Here is a 22,379-nt window from a genome sequence, read left to right as displayed (position 1 = left end):
ACAAATAAAGGAATGGACTAAAGATTTTCTTTTGTTATTGTTTCTACTACACTCCACTGTTTAACAACTCATTTTTTAAGAATTATTCTAAGAAAAAAAGTATGATACTGTAGGAGATGTTTCAAGGATGCTAGTTTTTCAGAACATACTGTTAGAGAATCATGTGGAAAAACAAATAGACTGATTACGTGCATGCCTGTACCATAAAGCTAATGAGTCTAGCAGAGATTTAAGTGAAGAGATTAAACCTGAAGGGAGTGGGAGGCAAGAAGGTGAATTCAGGCTGGTAAAACTCTTGTCTCCCCTCTCCAGCCAGCTTTTGTGTTGTTTGGTAAGAAAACCATTCAAAATTCCAAGCTAGAGTGTCATTTACTTAGAGTCATCACAATGAAATACTTCTGTTGCAATTGGCAAGAAATAAATATTTCTATCTAGCTTATTTTGTTTGTGTGGGCTGTGTGGCTGACAAGTCAGACCTATCTTCTTCTCATCTACCAACCATTCGTATCTGATAGCCATTTTCTGTTAGGCAGCTCAGTTTTGTTTTGTTTCATTCCCACTTAAGGAAGAAAGCAGTGAGACAGTGACACTTTCGTGCTACCTCACTGGATGTTGTTCAGACCAGCTCCTCAACTTCTTAGTGTTTTGTCAGAAGTTACACACAAAAAAAGTTGAGTTATGTGGTGCTGATGCTGGTGACACTGGAATGCATTGTTATATGCCAATTAATGAAGCGAATTGGCATTGTGTCTAACAGCAGGAAAGCATTTGCTTTTTACTTCTTCAAAGAAGCGGGTAAAGATTAGAGACCATTAACCTGAAAGAAAACAGCAAACCCCTCTGTCACTCAACCGATTTAGCAAAGGCTAATGCTGGTTACTAGGCAGGAGTAAGAATACTGCTGCAGAAAAGTCAATTAAGAGCAGATGTCTTAGTCTTAATAAAACGTATACATATCCATTACATGCAAATATAAATACCCACATATACATTTAAAGATGCACATCAAGGTATGTTTGGAATGTTTTTTACGTTAATGTACCAGGAGTTTTAGTGGCAGTAGACTTCTTTTTTTCTGGCTTCAGCTCCTCTGTGTCTACTGCTCTGAGATCCTCATTGTTCTGCATTTCTGTTTCCATAGCTGCATCTTCAGAATCTCCCTCTTCCTTTTCTTCAAGAGGCATAATAGGTTTCTCTTGCTCCTTGCTAGCTACATCTGTATAAAGGCAACAATACTTATTAAGGGGAAAGAGGAAGGAAAAGTAGTGAAGTTGCAAAAAACCGTTGCATTCTGAGGCTGCTACATATCAGTTTTAGTGAATTTCAGAAGAGATCTGAGCTATTGTCTCAAACCTTATTTTTATCTTTCACTGTGCTCTCACATGTTGTGTCAATGAGCTATTGCCCTGAAAACCTGGTGAATAAAATAGACTAGTTACTTTAATAGAAAGCAATTTATTTAATTAAATTTAGATTAGAGGAATATTTTTAAAGAGACATCAATTTGTTTGATACAGAAAAGAGAACCTGTTGTGTTATCCTAAATATTTTGCGTGTGTAGTAGCTGTTTGGGCTTCAAAATAATTGAAGTAAGATTTGGAGAGAATAGATTTTAAATATGTTTATTAAACTAAAATAAGTTTTTATGAGTCAATTCAAAAATTTTCAAAAATGTTATCATTAGTTTGAACCTGATTGCCAAAGAGTAGCATTTATTGTAGTGAAATAGTGCTACATCTTAAACCAAAGCAAGGATTATTAAACATAACTTTAAAAAAAACGTACTGGGAAAAACTACAGTAAATAGGAGTGCTTCAGGATTTGATTCTGCAATGACAACTCTTTACACCCAGAAATACCACCATACCATATGTCTGTGCATCATAGCATTCAGAGCCTTGTTTAATATGTTCAAATGCATCAGCTTCCTCCACGTTTTGTTTAGGCTGAGTTGTATTCTGCTTTGCTTCACTGCTGGATTCTATGGTTCTCAGTCGCTTGTGGATATGTTCGTTGTGATCTCCCATTGAACGCTCGTTGTCTGCCTGGCCAGGTTTCCTCTTGAAACTCTGAAAAAGAACAAATTAACACCATGAACTCCAAGTGAGGTGCAACCAAACACCGATTAGAACAAGAGTTCTAGCAAGGAGAAACTGAGTCCTGCCTATTTGCTGGTTAATATTAAGACATTCAAATTAAAAAAAAAAAATTTTTTTTTGAAAAGAAGAAATGAACCTGGGTATTTTTTCTGCTTTGCTTCTGAGAAGCCATCCGGGCCATACGCGTGGATTCATGGCCTTCTGATTGATTTGCACTTGAAGCTCCACTTCCGTATTCCTGAGACACCAAAAAAATTGCAATGGTAACTGAAAAGGGATTTAGCAACTGTTGTAGACAAATTTGAGAATTTAAACTGCAATGCTGTGCTGCCTTCTATTGTGAATGACAAACGGCTCACAACTGCAAGTATTATTCTTGTGGAGAGCAGACAAGACAGTTCTGCAGCTCAACAATTAGCCTAAACTTACCATGCAGTTTTCACTGCTATGAAGGTACCTACATGGTCTCCAATTTTTTTCAGTGAATTTATAATTGGTGTTCTAAAAATTGAATCTTAGACAATTCTTAAAAATATGGCAGCAATTCCTTCATTGTAACTTGAAAACATATTCACAAGTTCAGCATTTTTAACTAGGACACTTCCAGGTAATTTACCTCTTTAGACTGGTCTTTTTCCGAAGCCTCTCCAGCCAGCTCAACAGCACTGTCACTCTGCAGGTTTTCTTGCCCAGTCTGCCCTTGCGTTTCATGCTCCATTCTTTCCTCAGGCTCAGGGATCTGTTCATCCATCTCTGAATTATCTTTACCCTCTTCTTCCTGAAATAACATCAGTTTATTTTAACATTCTAAAAAACATCAGGATACAGAAGGCCAAGGAAGTAACAGGAATACAGATGACAGCAATACACAAGTTTAATAATAAGCACATCTCTGTTATCTTGATGAAGATTCTCACTAACATTATACCTACTCAACATCACATTTGTTTCAGAGCATCATAGAACACATCCATTTCTTAAGTCTTGTATAAGGTAATTAAAAAAAAAAAAATAATCAGGCTTTTATTTATTACTCTCTACCTGAGGTTGAATGCCTTGGTCAGCAGAAGGGATTCCCTTATCTTCAGCAGATTCATTTTTTTCCTCATCAGGTGGTTGTGACTCTTCCTCCTCTTCTTCTGCTGCATCCTCAGTGTTCCCTGCATTTTCTTCTTGATCATCAGCATCTTTGTCCCCTTCATCTTCCTTCTCCTCTTTATCTTCAGAAATGCCTTCTTCAGCTGGTTCTGCATCTTGATCATCTCCTCCTGTCTCACCAGAATCCTCTTCATTCTGTTCTTCTGTCTTGTCTGCCTCACTTAAATCAACAGGTTTCTCATCTACTTCAAAATCATTCCCTTCTTCTGGATTAAAAAAATCAGAAAGGTATACAAAACTTTCAGTGAAGTACACAAACAGTGACTATTACAGATATTTGGAATAAAACTGCCCAGCCTATCAAGAAAATCTTAAAGAAAATACTGAGAATTCTATACATAGAATCTATGATTTTCTATAGCAGATAATTTCTTTAAGTCACAACTGGTTTGTAACTAACAATACAGCAGGATGAATTCCTATTAACTTCTTTTAACCTAATATTCTTGAGGGTCAGTTGACTTTGAGTACAAATGCTTGTAAGTATCATAGAAAAAACTGAAACCACAGAAGCAACTTGACAATAAAATAAGGAGCTTCTGGCATAAATTAGGGTGTATCACTTGGATAACATGAGAAAGCCTGCTCCACAGTACGCGTGAAAGGGAGGTAAAGGAAAATGCTGTAATGTTGAGTTCTTATCCGGCCTGCATTTGGTATCTTGATATTTTGATACACAGAAGTGAATTTGCAGCTTCTTGTTATACAGAATCCTACCACCACCTCTCTTCCTTCTATAGAGAAAAAGAGCTTATTATCTGACTGTTCCTCCCTATTTCCATTTGGCTTTCATCTGGGAATCTGTAGAGAGATTTTCAGCTCTACCTTCACCCTCTTCCTCCTCATCACTCTTCTCATCGTTCTCCAGGTTCAAATTATCAGGAAGGTCCAAAGGTTCAACTTCAGGCTGCTTTTCTTGCTGGCCATGATAAGGATCTACTTCGTTCTCATCATACTCACGCTGTCAGCAAAAGAATGGGGGGAAAAAAAATAACAGGTATGTAACAAGTGGGAGGGAAAGGCAAAGATGAGAAATAAGATACTACTGAATTCTCTAGGACACAGAAATACTGGATACAATATTACATTCTGACCAGTTAAAAACGAATTTCCAGTGGTACACATCCTCATGTACAAATAGCAGAAAAAGATTAATTTCGGCAAATGCATTTACATAAATTGTTACTTCTTCAAAGCAGCATGTTTTGTGTTCAGAATCCAATTTTCCTAGCTGAAAGATTCTGAACAGAATCTGCACTCTTGCAGATGGTGAATGCACTCTTGCATACTATGCAGAATCTTCAAGCATATATACAGATTGAGTTTATATACAGATTTTTGGGATGAGTGCCACTGACTTAAGATATTTCTGTTGCTAAACAGAACAGAACAAGAACTTTTAAGCTTTGTCCATGAAAACATCAGTTCAGTGTAAAGCCTGTTTTGGCAGACATTACAAGTTCAGGTTAGCGCAAACAAAAATTCTTTCTGGATTATGGATCAGAAAATATACATATAATATAACGGATACAGTTTGGTTTATTTTTAGCTCTGAAATGAACTAACTTTTTTCAATGCACTTCACTATTAAATAAAGAGCATTTCAAATTCTCAGAAACACATGATGTGAGCAACAGAATATGGTTTAACAGCAAGATACTCTATGTAGTCCAAATCATTTTTACCTCATCAATTTGTTCATGGATTTTCTCTTTGTTTTCACTGTCGTCATCTTGTTGCTCTTCTTCCTCATCCTTGGGAGGCTGTTTTTTATTATCCTTGTTTCCTGTGCCCGAATTGTCATCTTTTGCGACGAGCTCTGAATCCTCCTATTAACCAACAAATTCAAAAGAAACTCAATTATGCTACCTGCTTCTCAAAGACTGAGTGACAAGACATCATCTCCTACAGAAAAAAACAACACCACTAGATAACTTGTGATACACTCAAATTATCCCTTTCCAAGACCAAGAGCTATGCAAGGGAGTTCATGGTCTAGGTCACATCAAGTTAACAGAGTTTAATTCCTTTGATATACTTCTTCCCAATCCCTTTTCTCTTTACCTCATCCATTCCTGGTCCAGTTTCTTCTGTTTTACTACTGGCATCTTCATCATCATCTTCGTCTTCATCCCCCCAGAGCCTCTCATCCAGTTTATCATCAGCTTCAGCATTATCAAGATTTCCCATCTGCTTATCCAGCTCCTCCTCTTCATCTGAATTTTCATCATTTTCTGTGTACAGTTCAGAATGTGTTTCAGTACAGAGGAGATAAAGCTAACCTTTTTGTTAAGTTCAGAAACAAACAAGCAGTCATACTTGCACCTTAATTTCATCACCCTATGAAGTTAATTGAGAGATGCGGAAAAAGACACACATGCACTAACACCCAGAAGAGCAGGGTCCTAATTATGTGGTTCAGAGTGTTCTCTTGGACATACGGACACACACAGAGCATTCTCTCCCTCAGACTAACAAGTCCCAGGTGCAAAACTTGGATGATTTAAACTCTCTATTCCTTACCCTCTCCCGCCTCCATTTTCAAAATGTTTTGGCATTACTGGGAGGGGAAAGGTCCATTCCACTTAATCTGTTCATTAGCTTGGGAATTTCCCTTCTTGTGCAGATGAACTTATTCTTGGCACTTTGTCAGAGATTTGAAAGTAGATTAACACTACTGTAATTTGTAAGCCACATTAGTTTCAGATGTTCAAGCTGTTACCCTTTAAAGTGAAGAACTGCTACCTTTTGGGTGAGTAGCAACTTGAATGAATCTACCAAATGTTGGTATTTTTTCCATTTTAAAAAGGTAAAGTTAAATTCATTTCATTGCTTAAAAGTTAGCAATAGCTTCATTAGTCACGTCTTGAAGTTAACTACAGCCATGTTCTGAAGTGTTCTGTTGGAGTTCAACAGCTCCACCATGTCAGTGACTAATTTAAAAATGCACCTATAGGTCAGCTCACAACAGGAAGAAAGAATCAGCTCCCTTCATTCCAAAATCACCACAGTGACAGAAGAGAGACAGTATTTTCTTTGTTTGCATTCGTATTAATACTTCTTAGTATTCATACACAAATGGCACTACTCTGTTGTTAACACTGAACACTCTAACACTGAAGTATATGCTTCATTATATAAACGTATCAACCATTACTGGACTGATCCGTAATATTTCTTATAAGTTTGCCATAGTGGAAGGACCAAACCTTTTTTCTCCTGTTCTCCGTCGTGCATTTTTCCTTCAAAGTCTTCTGACATTTCAATTGCATTGTCTTCTCCTTCAATGTCTGGTTTAGAATCTTGATCCTCTTTCTCCTTCTCTTCACCCTTTTGAAAACTGTCTTCTATCTGAATTATTGGTAAAGTAAAAAATTACAATGGATCTTGCCTATATATTAAAGCTTACTTGAAGTACCACAACAATATTTATAAGCTTATATGCAAAGATAAAAGCCAATCTAAACAGGAGATTGAAGGCAACTCCATGTTTCTTTTACCTGAAATATCTACAACACGGCTTTCAAGGGTTCTTTTCAGTTTTACTTGAATTAAACAAGAACAACCCCAAACACTTGCCTGATCTTCACTTTCTATTTTGTCGCTCACATCCTTCTTGCCTTCCCCATCTCCAATACCACCATCCTCATAATCATGAAACTGTGTTGCTCCCTCTCCAGCTTCATCTTCAAGTAATTCTTTTGGCAGACAAAACCCCTACAAAGGCAAACAGAAACTCAAAACTTTCTGTAGTAGTAAGTACATCTTTCAGCTTAGTTTCTACTTAAGACTTTTGTATACATTAAATCTATGCTTACTATATATCCACTGTTATCTCCAATAACTTACCTTTTGGGCAAGCTCTGTAAAAATGCTAGTTAGAACACAAAGCAATTTTCCAGTACTCCTGTGAGATGCCAGTGAAACAGTGAGGTAGAACAGGATAAGGTCTGAATACTTGCAGAGCATGGGCTTTAGACGCACCAGCACATAGCAGGACTGGTTGAAGAACTGCAGTTAAAACCAAAGAACAACTGTCAAACATGATCATGTAGATACTGAGATGCACCTCAGAGGGTGATGATAGAGACTGAAAACAGATGCCCAAACCAGAAATATCAAGTAGGCGAGTTTAAACACAATTTCTAAAGTTTCCAGAGCTTTTTCTAGATTTTCATAAAAACTAAAACTTTTCCTTCTTATTAAAGGAACATCTGGCTTTTGCACCACAGAAGAGTGCCTATATTTGGCCATAATTTGTCACATGCTTCTAGTTCTAAGGTATTGGACAATAAGAAGCAATGCACGTTTAACCACCAAAGTTCACAATTCCAAATCTTTTGAGACCCCTAAGCAAAAAACTCTTGAGAAGAACAATTTTACCTTATGTTTATCTGAAGTGTAATCTTCCCCATAAGATTTCAGGTTCTCCAGGAGTTCTGAAACTGCTAAAATTGCTTTCTGCACATGCAAAGAATCCAAATCAGCAGAAAGATCTTCATCCAAAAGCTTAGTTATATGTCCTGCTTTAATGACGTCAAATGAGGCTGCATCCTCTTTGTCTGAAATACATAAAAAACCATGGAAATCAAGTCAGACATTCTAAAAATGTTACAGCAAGCAATCTAGAAATATCCATCCTATCTGTTTAAACAGACAACTTCTATTAAAATGGCAATTTCTTTATGTATTGGTACCTCTGCTAGACACATAGTTTAAGGAATTTTTAGGTTTGCATAGTTTAAACTCTCCTCCTCCCCCTTACATAAATTAACAAGCTTACCATTTTCCTCTGGAGATTTTTCTTCCTCTTTTCCTTCTTCCTGTTTTCTCTCGACCAAACACTGGATTGCATACAGAACAACACGGATAACAGTTTCCACTTTTGCTGAGAAGTGCTCCACAAACTCTTCATCTGACCGTTGATTTCCTTTTGAACCATAATACAAGCAGTTTTACATAGAAACACATTAAATTACAGGTTACTATGCTTCCCCTATGCAAGGAGTATGATAAGCACTATGCAATTTTTACCACATAGTTCTACTAAAATCTCCTTGCTAATCCTGATCTACAACTATGGTGTAAGATCTGTCATCAAGTGACTAAGGGGAAAAAAACATTACTACTGCACAACTTAAGTCTGGACTAAATTTTGCAAGTTTGAATTTCATCAAGTGTTTCTGGATATCCAAATGAACATAGAGCCATCTTCTGCAATAACCAACCTAATGAATTCTTGTATCTTTATCTAAATTACAAAATGGGCAGAGAAGAATTGTCCTTACCACTGCAATTTGACATGGAAGCAAGAAGCTGTGTTCTCCAGGCTATGAAGTCTGCAGATGTATTATTAACTTCTTCTTGTATATACCTGAGGCTCTTGATAAGGGCCATCTGATTTGCAGCTTGCCTGCCTTCCCCATTTAGAAGAAATAGGGACTCTATGCCTTGTAACTGAGCTGAGACTTCCAGCAAACAATTCATAGCTGACGTGCAAACTTCAAAATCTCTCCTGCAACAAGGAATATCATAATACTGAAAGAAGCATGAACATTTCCATTTAAGATTAAACCTTTTCTTGGGGCAGGGATGAGGGGAAGGCAGCTGATTCTCCATCTTGAACTTATTTAATAAGAAGTTTGACAACAAGCAGATGTGCCACTTATATTCACACTGAAGCAGATAGAAAATGAGAGGCATATATATTGTTGTTGTTGTTACTAAATAGGCTACAGAGCTCTTTTAAAATAAAAATTTCTTCATTAAATTTACATTTGAAATTCACCTCATAAACTAACTAATGAGCTATGGGATGAAATCCCAGGAGACCAAAGACAAACTAAGAAGCTGAGATGAACCACTTTTTTTCTGACTTGTCAGGGGAGCGGGAGAAGACACATACATTTGTTTAAAAAGCCAGGCGCCGCATTTTGCCAGAAAAACAAACAAAAACAAGCTTCAAGAGCACCTGAACACACTTTTCAAGATATGCATAGGCAAACATTTTCAAGATGACATCTTATATGAACATACAGAGATTCAATTTTATGCACATGTAGAACTCACCAGGAATAAAACAAGGTCTCACAAGACTGTTGTCTTATTTTGTCCACTTCTGCTTTCATTGCCTTCACATTTGCCAGCATCGCAGTCAATTGTGTAGCTACCTGCAGCCATAACTGATCCTTATTTCGCATCCTGCATCCAGGAGGCAGTTGCTCAATTGTTACTGGAGTCAGGTATTTTAGCTCTGAGGGAATTAGGTCAGGTATTCCCGTAAAAACATTTCCCATTTCAGGTCCTGAACTCTGACAAATGTTTGTTTTGACATCTGTCCTTTCATTGTCACTGCACTTTGTTAACTCTTCTTTTGGGCAGCATTGTATAAACCAAGAGAGCTCCTCGAGAACCATCACGCACTGCATGGAAAGTTGCTGCAGTCTGTCAGTCCAGCATTGAATACTGTCTTGAGGAGGAAATGCTACATTATATTCTCTGTCAGCAGTCAACCTAGAATCTATCTCTTGTATACAACTCAGGAGGTTCCTGGTTAAGAAGAAAGAAGGAAAAGTTACAATCACCAAGTTTTATGTTATACTTCCCTTTGAAAACCTCAACCTTTAGACTAAGTTCATAAAAGCTCTAGATAATATGAACTCAGTGGAAGTCAAACTTTTTCTGGAAAAACTAAAATGACAGTCTTTTTTTTAAAAAAAGTTTTGCTTAATTACTGAATTTTTCTCTCCATTGCATATGTTTGAGTTGTCCTGAAAACAGAGCTTTGTGAGATTTCTCAGAATCTACACTGTGTTTTCAAACAGTCCTTAAACTCCTGGCCTGATACTCAAATATTAATCATTTTCCTCCATTATAAAAGCAAATTAGATTCTAACACACCTTCATTCTCTGAAGTGCTGCGTAATAGTCAGCTCATAACAAATGATTAATCTGATTCACAATGAAAGTCACAGCAATGCAGATGAGTGTCTTAGAAGTTTTACTGTTCCTGCAACCATAAAGTTGGGGGGTTTTGTTTTGGGCTTTTGTTCGTTTTGTTGCGGTTTGTTTTTCCAAGTTTCCTCGGGTTAACAAATTTTGCACCACTAATCGCCAGTCTAGATTTCCTTCCCTGTACAAAGGAAATAGCTCCTGACCCAACTTCAAAAAGTTTTATGGATTACAGTAGTGATGAGCACAAATATGCAGAAGAACAATGGAGTTTGCAGTGAAACTGATGAGTCAAACAATGGAGTGAAAAATCACATCAAGTGAGAAAGATTTCCTGTACACTTTTCCTTTTAGTTTTCACACAAGATCTAGTGTCTCCCACCTTTCTAGAATTTTTCTTTGTAAGCTGTTGAGGTTTCTTCATATTGGCTCAAAGTGCCATCCAGATCATTTATTTGCTCCAAATCAAACCAACAACTTGAACATAGCCAAAATTAACTTAGGCCAATACCAAATGAGAGAGATTTAACTATCTATAGGTTCAACTTTGTAATTAATGACAGTAATTATTTCATGGTCTTCATGTATGCCTAACTTGTTTTTCCCAAATTATTTTGATTCCAAAATATTGGCTGCAATGACAGGATAAACAATACCTAACCTCTTTTTTTTTTTGCCTCCCCCTGCTTTTTTTAAAAAAATCTTTTCTATCTAGGCTTAATTGAGGGGAGGAGAGAAATAGGGAAGTAGGGGGAAGAATTTTATTTTCTTCTACCTTATTTTCCATTTTTCTTGAACTGAATTGCTTACTGTCAAACTCCTTGCCAACATTTAAATGTTGGAAAATGCAAAATACCTCAGTAAGATCCACTGTTCTGTCAATGCAGTAAGAGATCGTCTCTGTCTGACAAGCATCTGCATGAGGTGTGCAGTGAATCCTTTGCATCGTTCAATGCTGCCTAGTCCAATATCCTAAAGAAAACAGATACAGAAAAAGTGGGAGGGAACAGTTAGATGAATAAGCAGACAACATTCTCTGTGCATCCGTTTCATTTCACTGGGCAGGCTGAAAGGTTATGGTTTAATTGAACAAGTCTTAAAATGCAGACAAAAATTATAGTTATTACAGTTTCCCCATCTTCATTTTTCTGTATCTTCCGTATATCCTGCATACAAATTTGATTTTCCAGTAGCTTCTGCAACAACAGTCATATTAAACTGCACTCCACTGCAGCAATTCTTATCAGGAATTTAGTTCCAAACTACTTCCACAATTCATTTTACCAGATTTACTTTCACTCCTTTCATAAGAAAGGATCCCATTTTAAAGCTTAAAATAAACGTTCACAACACAGAGCAAAACTGATCTCAGCTATGTTCCATTATTTATGCCACTGCCAGCTGTGACATTTGACAAGATCACGTTGTAAAACAAGGGGTGAAGCATAGCGAGAAGAGCAGCATCTGGAAGAGATCCCTTTTTCCTGGTATACTGGAAAAGCAGTACTGATTTGGCAGAACTCATTTGTTCCTTCTACTGATTTTAGACCAATTTTTAAGCAAAGAAATATATCGGCACTTTTTGTGTTAGACACAGGCTCCAGCTATGTCCAATTATAAACCTCAACTGTTTTTTTCATGAGCAACAACTAATCCTCGTTTTGTTTTCCTAACAAGCTTTGATTCAGCACTTTGGGAGTTTCCTTCATGCACGAAAAGTAGCAATTTGGGATCTGTTGGGATGAAAGATACTGTACGTTCAACAGATTATTAACTTAGTTCACTCAACTGATATTGTTCAGTCATAAAACAACAGCTTTTAACATGCTGCATTTAATGATTGGCCCCAAAATATCATATTTTGTATCATATTACAGAACATAGCATGATCTCACATCACCTTTTTACTACTAGAAAATTTCAGTCCAAGCTGGTAAAATAAAGTTAACAGAAGTAGGATTTCTATTTTTACTTCAGCGTTTTACCTTGGCAGGGGCTAATAATGCTGTCTGAAGTCTAGAGTGGCGTGCAAGTGACCGATAGAAGTACTTCTGGCATCCATCCCAGGCACAAGAAATCTCTGTCAGCAACCTGACAGCACAAAAAAGTCTGATATTAGAAAGGTATATAATTTCCGTACCTCAGCACACTGGAACCACCAGGTCAGCTCTTCAGCCTAACAAATTTGCTTACAATTTGTTATTTTGCAAATGCATTGATCTTGTAATTCTTCATTTTCTCCACAATTATTCTAGTCTTAAGAAAACATTTAATTTTTAAAATAAACCCTAAGGAAACCCTAAGCAATAGCAGCAAAATCTATATCTTTGAATATCATTTAACACTTAGTGATATTTTTTTTTCATGCAGCTAAATCCAGCTTGATAGGGAAGGCTTTATTTTGGCCTTGATGAAAGATACTATAAACTAAATCCTTACACCTGAGGAGGACAGTAACCAGCATGTCTCAATGACAAAAATCACTTGCTGCCGGAAAAACAGAGAAACATCTAAAAGAACATCCTTCCTCTAGGCAGGTTTCTCCAGAAATGCCCACTTTGAAGTCTGTGTATTTTCTCCTGAAATATCCCATTAGTCAATGAAGACAAAACAATTAAGTAAACCCTGTAAATTACAACTCATCTTTAATAAAATCATTAGCAGTCTACATTCTAATATGATGCTAGCAAAGCGTCCCAGGCAAAGCTGGGCGGTGGAGGGTTAATTGAAATCTAATTCACAATAACAATGAAACCAAGGGTAGAGTTATCAAAAGTGTAAATTAAAAAAACCCTCAGTTGTACGTGCCAGTACAGTATGTACAGGATTTTCAAACTGAGAAGTAATGGGGGGAAGAGAAAGGACTGTCTAAAATCCTAAGTGAATTACATTCCAGAAATTCCAGTCTAAATCCACATACAATAAACTCTATACATTATAGCTGCAATTCATACAATCTAAGGGTTAGAAATACTGTGTACATACGTGGCATCCAGTTCATGTGTACAATTTACTACACCTAATGCACTACGCAAGTCCAGTGGATGTAGGTAGAGTATTTCATGATAGTCTTTTGAACGGGACCAAGAAAGACCTTTCCGGTATGACAAACCTGGAATGAAATTTGAACACACATCCTTTTATGCTCTCATTCTTTTATATGAAAAATGTCACTCATACAGTTGGTATTAAGATATAAAACCTTCTGATGTAGTTTTTTTCCTGATGCTGTCTGATTTTGACAAGTCTTTGAACATACTGCAATTTTTGTAATGTAAGAACACATTATAGCTTAGCTATCTTCATCTGAACATAGGTGAAAAACACAGCTGAAATAAGACATAGACCTGTGTGTATAAAGGAGGTTGGTGGTGGTGGCCAAGAGAAAAAACAAAAAGCCTTGAACCTGTAAGGCAGGCTACAGCCTGAGAAGGTTACAGCTATATACTTTTAAAACTCAGTCTTAAGGCTATTATTTTAGCTATTTTTAAAACTGGATTTAACATGCTCATTTCTCTCAAGCCAATTAAAACACTCCTTTCAAAGTATCCTGAAGATAAGCAGAGCCTATAATGAATACTCATTAGCTATCTAGGTTACGTTGCCATTCTTCCAAACAAAATGGAGAACAAGTCTTAAGAGCAACACTTTTCACTTCTCCTGGTCCTTCAAGAAAGCTGAGTTAGGGATCATCATCTCATTTTTAAGACATGAAAAGGCTGAAGAATGAGGAAGGTAAAGGTGTCACCTGAAATCAAAGACAGAGCCCAGTAAAGAATTCAAATCCTATGTGTTAATTAAGTCACCACAATATGCCATTCCTCCAGCACAAACTTCACAGCGCAGCAATGGCAGATATCCCTTCGGCACCAGTGGGTGCAAAAAATGCCAAACACAGGAAAAGTGTATGTGCTGGAAACCTCCCACTAAGATTCACCTGTGTTTCAGTCATCTAAATAAAAAAGGACCTTAATCTTCTAGGAACTGTTTACTCAGTACACACATCAACAATGTAAGCAGCATAAACTACAAACACTCAAAACTACAACTGAAGCCTCCTCCTGCCTCCCAGAATGCATTTAGGATGGTTTTGTTTTCATTTATTTTCCAAGTGCTGTGACATTTTGAGTTAGTTTGTTATCAAAACTATGCCTTCTTTGAACCCTTCACTTCATGTTTCTAAGCTGCTTTCTACAACCATGAGGAACAGAAATCTTTTTTTTTTTTGATGTTCTTAGGATCACTGCAGGCCAGAAGCTATGGCTTCCAAGAGAAGCACCAAAACACTAAACTCCCTTCAAAAAAGAAGAAAAAAAAATTGGCTAAGTTACATTAATTTCTACTTCTGGCTATGACTTAGCAGAATGATGTCAGACTGCTGTTTGTTTAACAAGACTGCTTACTTCTGCTGGCTTCTAAACTGCTGAGTGACTAAGAACAGCTGATGAATAATTTAACATAACACCAAAGGAAAAGGCAACAATTAATAGTCTGTGTAGGTCCTTTACCTTAAGACTAGCAAGCGGAACAATGGAGACTGGGCTGCTGAACAGGGTGCCTCCAATGATTGCCATCAATAGACCATTCAGTCTCCATGGCTCAACCACACCTCTGCCAATCTGATCTCTGCCAGTCTGTCAATCGAGAGGTGGGCTCTCATTCAAACGAGCTAACTTAATTTCAGTTCTGGATCAGAGAATGGATACAAGATAATGAGCTTCCCTCTTGTTTCTAAAAGCTGGGCAGTGACTTCTGACTGCAGATAAAGCAGATTTCTGCTTCAGAAAAGCTACTGTTGTACATCTAATGGAATGTAACAAGAATAGAAGGTATTTGAAAGGGCTAACACACCAGGCCTCATACTCAACAGATGAAGAGAAAGAGACTTAAATGCTTCCACGTATTAGTGGCTCAATGACTTCAAGAACATAGTATTATGGTGGGTTTAGATGTATTGGCAAAAATGGTAAAATGCTTAAGAACTTTGTACTTTTAAACCAAGCACCTTTTTATTCAAAGCTCACCTGTTTTAGCAAGGCTTTTAAAGAGATCTGACAAAGCCCGTTGCTTCTGCATCTGAATATGCTTTGCCTCTGATTTCTGCTTCTCCTTATCTGCTGTCTGATCAAATGTTAAATTTTGCAGTTCAATTACAGAAACAATGATACCACCTGTACAGAAGACAGCAGGGAAAGGTAAGAGATGTGAAAATTTAATGTACACAAAGCAGCCATGGGAAGATAGTCTGGGAAGGGAATTATATATCTACGCTTTTTCCTGATTTGTTCCATTTATGTTACAGAGGTCAATTATGGTATGGAAATCACAAGAATACTTAACCTGTGAATTGGTCAAGATTTTCCACCAGACTTAAGAATGAATTATGTTCTGTAATTGTTGTACACATTTTCTTCATTTTTTTAGTAAGCTTAGGCAGACGATACTGAAGAGATTCTGTATGAAATGTAATGCCATCCTGACATTCTTCTGGGAGTGCCCTCTGAGAAAAAAAATGAAAGAAACAGTCCAATTATACACACATACTCAAAGCTGTCTTACTTGACCATTAGAAGTAAATCGCTGTAAAAACAAGGGCTAAATTCTGCATTCATCTGAAACCCCAAAACATGCCCACATGATCCTTTGAACAGTTCAGCACCAACACTTGAAGACAACATGAAACTGCAACAAGTGAAACCAACAACGCTGTTGATTGTCAGTAACAGGCTTGCAAACAAACGAACAAACCACAACCAACAAACCAAACCCACAACCAAACATATTAGATTTGCATCAGATTTCTGCCTCCTCACTCTACCCTCCTGATTGTCACAGGACAAGAGCAAGATCAGCAACTCTCCTGGTCTGAAGAAATGGAACAAAGCCTTGGAAGCTGAGAGTAACTGAGCTAACACTCACCCCCAAATTCTGATGAGTTACGATTGTCTCCTTGCATCTTATTAATAAAAACTAATGGATGTGAATAGGAATCTATTTCAGGAAGAAAATTAGTTGACTTCCTCTCTGAGCTGCACAACTTAATTGAGACACACTAAACTGTGGCACTGTGGAACAGGATTTACCATATGTCAGCTAGTCCAAGGCAAATGTTCGCAGTACACAAGCTGTCAGCCAACAGCAAATGTATGACAATGTAGTGCGTTCCCTTATCAGGATTCAAGCTCAAAGTAATTTTATATTTAATCAGAACTTATATATGCACAAATCCTACAGCTACATGATCATTTGTCTGGGTCCTTGTTTAGAAAAAAAGGGTAATAATAATTTCAACTCCCAGTCCACATTACTGCACTAGTAGAGAAGTAACAAATTGCTGCTGACAATATGCAAGCTACTTGGAGATGAAATGTGTAACTGCTGTCATCTCTATATTAGAGCATAGATATTGTGCCAAATCAATACAGAACATGCTTGTCTTTCCATGCTGCATTCCCACCCATCTGCAGTGTTTCATAACACAAGTAAGACCAAAAAGTTGATGATATATTCAACAAATTTGACACTTATATAAGATTTTTCTGCACAAATCAGTGAAAAGCAACACATAGATGAGAAGAGAGAAAATATCCTTCCCACACTTAGAATAAAGAATACAGTCACCTTGGCAACATCTGTTCTAGCAGACAGAATTTTTCTTAATGTGTTGTTTAGCCTCTGAACTTTGGTCTCTTTGTTCTCAAATTCTTCCTGCTTTTGCAAGCAGTCCAGCTGCTCTTCCTTACCAATTTCCACCAAGGCAGGCCGACATGGCTCATTCAGAACAGCTTCAAACTTCTTCATGAATTTAAAGAGGGTCCTAATTACCAAAGGAAAGCAAAAATGTTACTAGGTTTTATAATCCTGGAAATCTCTCAGCTGCTAGAAATAAATGCTTCCGCTGTGTTATGAGCAGAAGAAACACTTTTACATTCAAATTTAACATCATAGAGAAATCATCTAGAAGGAAGGTTTCAAATATAGAGCTTAATTCCAAGCTCTGAGTTACCTGCGTATTTTTTCAACTGATTGTTTTATAGCCCAGAAGCTGACGTCATTCCACTTTGAAATTTTCACAAATTCCTATTAGGAAAATAAATAATCAATGGGATTACTTATATAAATGCAATGAAGTATTTGCATATAAAAGATGATCTTCAAAGCTGATCAGCTATGATGATCTGGCAGTCTTAAAATGCAAGACATCTTAGTGAGTAAATTATTGCATAGGCATCTTATTCTATTAATATATGTGTTTACGCTAAAACTGCTGCATAGCCAAATGTGAAATCCAAACGAGCTTCGCTACTGGGTAAAAATCTCCATGGCTAAATGGGACTGACCAAACATTAAAGACTTCAACCAACCCCCCACCTCAAAAAATAAATTTTTGCCAAAGAAAATGTGTAGTAGGGATTTCAGTGGCCAACAGAGCTATTATATACAAATTCAAATATCTGCTCCACTGTTCCTTTGATTAGATCAATATATTGTCTGATCGAAGTTTCCTTTTACCTTAAGTTCCTTTTCTATAGGTTGACGAAGTTCAGTGATTCTGGCCTCAACACACTCTGAAAACTGCTTGTAATAATTGTATAGATTCCACAGGATGCTGCATAGAACGTCTGGAAGGGACAGACAATAACAAGCTTCTTTTAAAATACGATATTCTTCAGTATCAAGAGGGGAAATGCATACCAGTTTGTTTTTTTTTTTGTAATCATGAAGCTTAGCAACACCAAAAGATGGGGTAAACTGACCAACAGTATTCTTCATGAAAACACAAAAAACAGCACCATAGGCTTGTGTTGTATTTATGAGCTTAGTGATCTGTTTGGAAAGTCCTGAATACCTGATGTATTAGGTCTTGCCAAGATGGAGTTAGTTTTCCCCATGGCAGCCCTCATAGTGCTGTGCTCTGTACTGGTAGCTAGAAAGGTGTTGATAACACACCAGTGTTTTGGCTACTGCTGAGCAGTGCTCGCACAGCATCAAGGCTGTCTCTCCAACATCCACCCCTCATCAGTAGGCTGGGGGTGGGCAAGATCTTGGGAGGGCACGTAGCCAGGACAGCTGACCCAAACTGACCAAAAGGATATTCCATACCATATGACATCTGCTCAGCAATAAAAACTAGGAGAAGAAGGAGGAAGGGGGGGCATTTGTTATTTATGTTTGTCTTCCGGAGCAACCGCTACACATGCTGAAGCCCTGCTTCCTGGGAAGTAGCTGGACATTGCCTGCTAATGGGAAGTAGGGAACCACATCTTTTGTTTTTCTTTGCTTTCTTGTGCAACCTTTGCTTTTGCTTTATTAAATCGTCCTTATCTCAACCCACGAGCCTTTCATTATGTTTTCTCTCCCATGTCCAGTTGAGGAGCGGAGTGATAAGAGTGGCTTTGATAGGCATGTGGCATCCAGCCAGGGTCAAGCCATCACAGTCCTTTTTGGTGCCCAACGTGGTGCCTTTTTGGCGCCTTATCCTTATAGGTTAAGGATAGTAATTGGGATAGGCAACAATCAAAACATGGACTGAACAATGTTAGAAAGCAGAATGATTGTGGGGAATTTCAGTTGTTGTAACTGTGGTGAAGGGACGAGGGGTGGATTGTGCGTAAATTGTCCACTTTCGTTCACTGTTGTGATGATGTTATTTTGATGTGGGGAATTCTTTTTTGTTGATGTGAGTGAAGATTGTGTGATGAATGTGGATTTTAATGATAACTCTTAAATATGTGATTCACAGAGGTGAGGGGTGGAATGTATTGGTTTGCGTGGCAAGGTTTTGGTAGGGGGGGGGCTACAGGGGTGGCTTCTGTGAGAAGCTGCTAGAAGCTTCCCCTATGTCTGATAGAGCCAATGCCAGCCACATCCAAGTTGGACCCACCGCTGGCCAAGGCCAAGCCAATCAGCAACAGTGGTAGCGCCTCTGGGATAACATATTTAAGAAAGGAAAAAGAAGTTACAGGGGAGTAGCAGTTGCAGCCAGAGAGAGAGGAGTGAGAAGGTGTGAGAGCAACAGCTCTGCAGACCCCAAGGTCAGTGAAGAAGGAGGGGGAGGAGCTGCTCCAGGCACCAGAGCAGAGATTCCCTTGCAGCCTGTGGTGAAGACCATGGTGAGGCAGGCTGTCCCCCTGCAGCCCATGGAGGTTAACGGTGGAGCAGATATCCACCTGCAGCCCATGGAGGACCCCACGCCAGAGCAGGTGGATGCACCCAAAGGAGGCTGTGACCCCATGGGAAGCCTGTGCTGGAGCAGGCTCCTGGCAGGACCTGTGGACCCACGGATAGAGCGGAGCCTGCGCTGGAGCAGGTTTGCTGGCAGGACTTGTGATCCCATGGGGGACCCACGCTGGAGCAGTCTGTTCCTGAGGGACTGCACCCCGTGGAAGGCACCCACACTGGAGCAGTTTGGGAAGAACTGCAGCCCGTGAGAAGGACTCATGTTGGAGAAGTCTGTGGAGAACTGTCTCCCATGGGAGGGACCCCATGCTGCAGCAGGGGAAGAGTGTGAGGAGTCCTCCCCCTGACGAGGAAGGAGCAGCAGAAACATGTGATGAACTGACTGCAACCCCCATTCCCCGTCCCCCCGCAGTGCTGGAGGAGAAGGAGGTAGAGAAATCAGGAGTAAAGTTAAGCCCAGGAAGACGGGAGGGATGGGGAGAAGGTGTTTTTTCAAGATTTGGTTTTATTTTTCATTATCCTACTCTGATTTGACTAGTAATAAATTTATTTTTTTTTTCCCACAAGTCCAGTTTGTTCTGCCCGTGACAGTAATTGGTGAGTGATCTCCCTGCCCTTATCTTGACCTATGAGCCTGTCGTTATATTTTCTCTCCCCTGTCCAGCTGAGGAGGGGAGTGGTAGAGCAGCTTTGGTGGGCACCTGGTGTCCAGCCAGGGTCAACCCACTACACTTCATGGTCAGGTTGTTGTAAAGAAGACTCAACGCATGTAACGCTAACAACTTACCCTTTTCTGCTACTTGAGGCATCAGCAAGACATGGCAGTGGAAAACCAGTAGCGCTTGAAGTCGTGCATGAAACTCTCCCAGCGTGGATCCTTCAATGAAAGCTTGTAGTGTGCTGACCAGCGTTTTCAGATCCATTTGCTCAGTTTCTGAACATTGCACCAGAAATTTACAAGGAAAGGGAGAGGGGGGAAAAAAAAAAAAAAACCAAAACCCTTCACATGAAAACTGTCGTCTGCTCTTTGTAAACTTCCAACTAAGTATCAGGTCTCTATTAGGAAACGGGGTGGGGAGGGGCAGGAGGGGAGTATTCTAGTTTAATAATAAGTAAAACCAACAAACAACACATTGGAAAAAAGGAGACAGGACAAGAGAGGCAGCAGTAAGATAGCGACCGAGGAGGCCAGCTACATGTCCAATTTCAGAGTGCATCAAGTATTTAAAGAATACTTGCTATTCTCTATGAATGAATGGCTTTTTCGGTCATGATGAGCCATACTATAAATTAATCACTGCCAGTTCCTTAACTCCTCAAAATCATCAAGACAGAAATAGATCTTGGAAGAATCTGGTAGAGAATACAGTGTATCTATGTGTCCTGGTTTCAGCTGGGATAGAGTTCATTTTCTTCCTAGTAGCTGGTATAGTGCTGTGGTTTGGATTTAGTAGGAGAATAATGTTGATAACACACTGATGTTTTCAGTTGTTGCTAAGTAGTGTTCATACTAAGTCAAGGATTTTTCAGCTTCTCGTGCCCAGCCAGCAAGAAGGCTGGAGGGGCACAAGAAGCTGGGAGGGGACACAGCCAGGACAGCTGACCCAAACTGGCCAAAGGAATATTCCATACCATATGATGTCATGCCCAGTATATAAACTGTGGGGAGTTGGCTGGGAGGGGTGGATCGCTGCTGGGGAACTAACTGGGCATCAGTCAGTAAGTGGTGAACAACTGCATTGTGCATCACTTGTTTTGTATATTCTAATTCTTTTAGTATTGTCATATTATTATTATTATTTTCCTTCCTTTCTGTCCTATTAAACTGTCTTTATCTCAACCCACGAGTTTGGGGTTATACCACTGGGTGGGGGGAGTGAGTGAGCAGCTGTGTGGTGCTTAGTTGCCGGCTGGGGTTAAACCACAACACTATGGAAGACGACATGCTGTCCACTTGGAGATGTAAAATAACCCAAGGATATGAAGCTCGTCAAGTAAGTGCATTAATTAGACATGAGATTGGAAGAACCCTGCCTCATGCCAGAGGATGCTAATTTCATCTTTACAATTTCATTAAATTTTGGGGAGGCAAGGGACTGAGAGCTATATTCTTTCCCCTATTTTACGTAATGTGAACACCTGCAGATAGATTTGCTAAGAATGTTATGTACCAAAACATACTTACTGTAAGAATCCTTTAGGCTTTATACAGAATGCTAAAAGCAGTTCAGCTGGGATATGAATTATGCTTTGTGCAGTTAAAAAAATGAGGTGCGTTTTCCAGCTGCAGATGGAGGCGTCCTACCCTCCAAATCTGTTTGAAATGTTTATATGTGCATGACATACAGTTACCACAGTTCTACTTTTTTAGATACTTTTTACAGACATCTTTTCTTTACACGACCTATAACGTTAGAGAGACAAAGGTGGTTCCAGAAATAAATACCAAGCAAAGTTCACTCTGTATGGAAGACCCTATACAGTCATGGAATTTATTATAAGGCAAAAGGTACAAGAACTACACCTGAAAGTGCATTGTCAAACTCCAGCATTTAGGACCTTAATTATGCATCCTTAGTACTTGCTAGAACTGCCTCACACGTTCATATAAGGACCGCACTTACCTTCTGTGTTTGCCTCTGTCTGTTCTTGAACATACTTCTCAATCATCTGATAGATTGAGAACCAGTGCTTTCTGGATTTCTCTACATGCTGCTTCATAATATTGTCCAAACTTACTGACCAGCAACTGGAAACAATAAGGACAGGGAGAGAAGAAAAAAAAAAAGCAAAAATGTTGTGGGTAGTTTGGGCTCCAAAACAACACAAACTTTATTCTCTGTTTCAACTAAACTAAAGGAAAATTTTACAGGATGGAATAATATGCACATATGCTTAATATACACAATATTAATTACGCAATTAAATATGAGAGAAGAAACGCAGGAACTAGGGACGGTAAAACAAAACCAGTCAGAGCCAGGGTCAACA

General features: G+C 38.7%; 1 protein-coding gene across 1 annotated transcript in view; it reads right to left on the bottom strand.

Moving 5' to 3' along the window:
* Window positions 1-22,379, bottom strand: part of MDN1 (midasin AAA ATPase 1) — a 103,884-nt gene that overhangs the window by 10,656 nt on the left and 70,849 nt on the right. The window contains exons 69-93 of the mRNA XM_050893729.1: window positions 22,013-22,137; window positions 20,176-20,322; window positions 17,721-17,830; window positions 17,215-17,288; window positions 16,830-17,025; window positions 15,549-15,708; window positions 15,233-15,379; window positions 13,194-13,320; window positions 12,194-12,299; window positions 11,065-11,180; window positions 9,327-9,806; window positions 8,546-8,772; window positions 8,041-8,187; window positions 7,641-7,813; window positions 7,107-7,268; window positions 6,837-6,974; window positions 6,467-6,608; window positions 5,322-5,491; window positions 4,943-5,086; window positions 4,083-4,218; window positions 3,141-3,460; window positions 2,716-2,877; window positions 2,236-2,337; window positions 1,868-2,069; window positions 1,043-1,216 (exon numbers count right to left, since the gene is read on the bottom strand). Coding sequence (XP_050749686.1) covers window positions 1,043-1,216; window positions 1,868-2,069; window positions 2,236-2,337; window positions 2,716-2,877; window positions 3,141-3,460; window positions 4,083-4,218; window positions 4,943-5,086; window positions 5,322-5,491; window positions 6,467-6,608; window positions 6,837-6,974; window positions 7,107-7,268; window positions 7,641-7,813; window positions 8,041-8,187; window positions 8,546-8,772; window positions 9,327-9,806; window positions 11,065-11,180; window positions 12,194-12,299; window positions 13,194-13,320; window positions 15,233-15,379; window positions 15,549-15,708; window positions 16,830-17,025; window positions 17,215-17,288; window positions 17,721-17,830; window positions 20,176-20,322; window positions 22,013-22,137 — 4,187 coding nt within the window. The remainder of the gene's footprint in view (window positions 1-1,042; window positions 1,217-1,867; window positions 2,070-2,235; window positions 2,338-2,715; window positions 2,878-3,140; window positions 3,461-4,082; window positions 4,219-4,942; window positions 5,087-5,321; window positions 5,492-6,466; window positions 6,609-6,836; window positions 6,975-7,106; window positions 7,269-7,640; window positions 7,814-8,040; window positions 8,188-8,545; window positions 8,773-9,326; window positions 9,807-11,064; window positions 11,181-12,193; window positions 12,300-13,193; window positions 13,321-15,232; window positions 15,380-15,548; window positions 15,709-16,829; window positions 17,026-17,214; window positions 17,289-17,720; window positions 17,831-20,175; window positions 20,323-22,012; window positions 22,138-22,379) is intronic.

This window comes from Gymnogyps californianus, chromosome 3 (assembly GCF_018139145.2).
Source record: "Gymnogyps californianus isolate 813 chromosome 3, ASM1813914v2, whole genome shotgun sequence".
Taxonomy (NCBI): domain Eukaryota; kingdom Metazoa; phylum Chordata; class Aves; order Accipitriformes; family Cathartidae; genus Gymnogyps; species Gymnogyps californianus.
The sequence above is the reverse complement of the archived record's forward strand: the minus strand, read 5'-3'. Positions and strand labels throughout refer to the sequence as shown.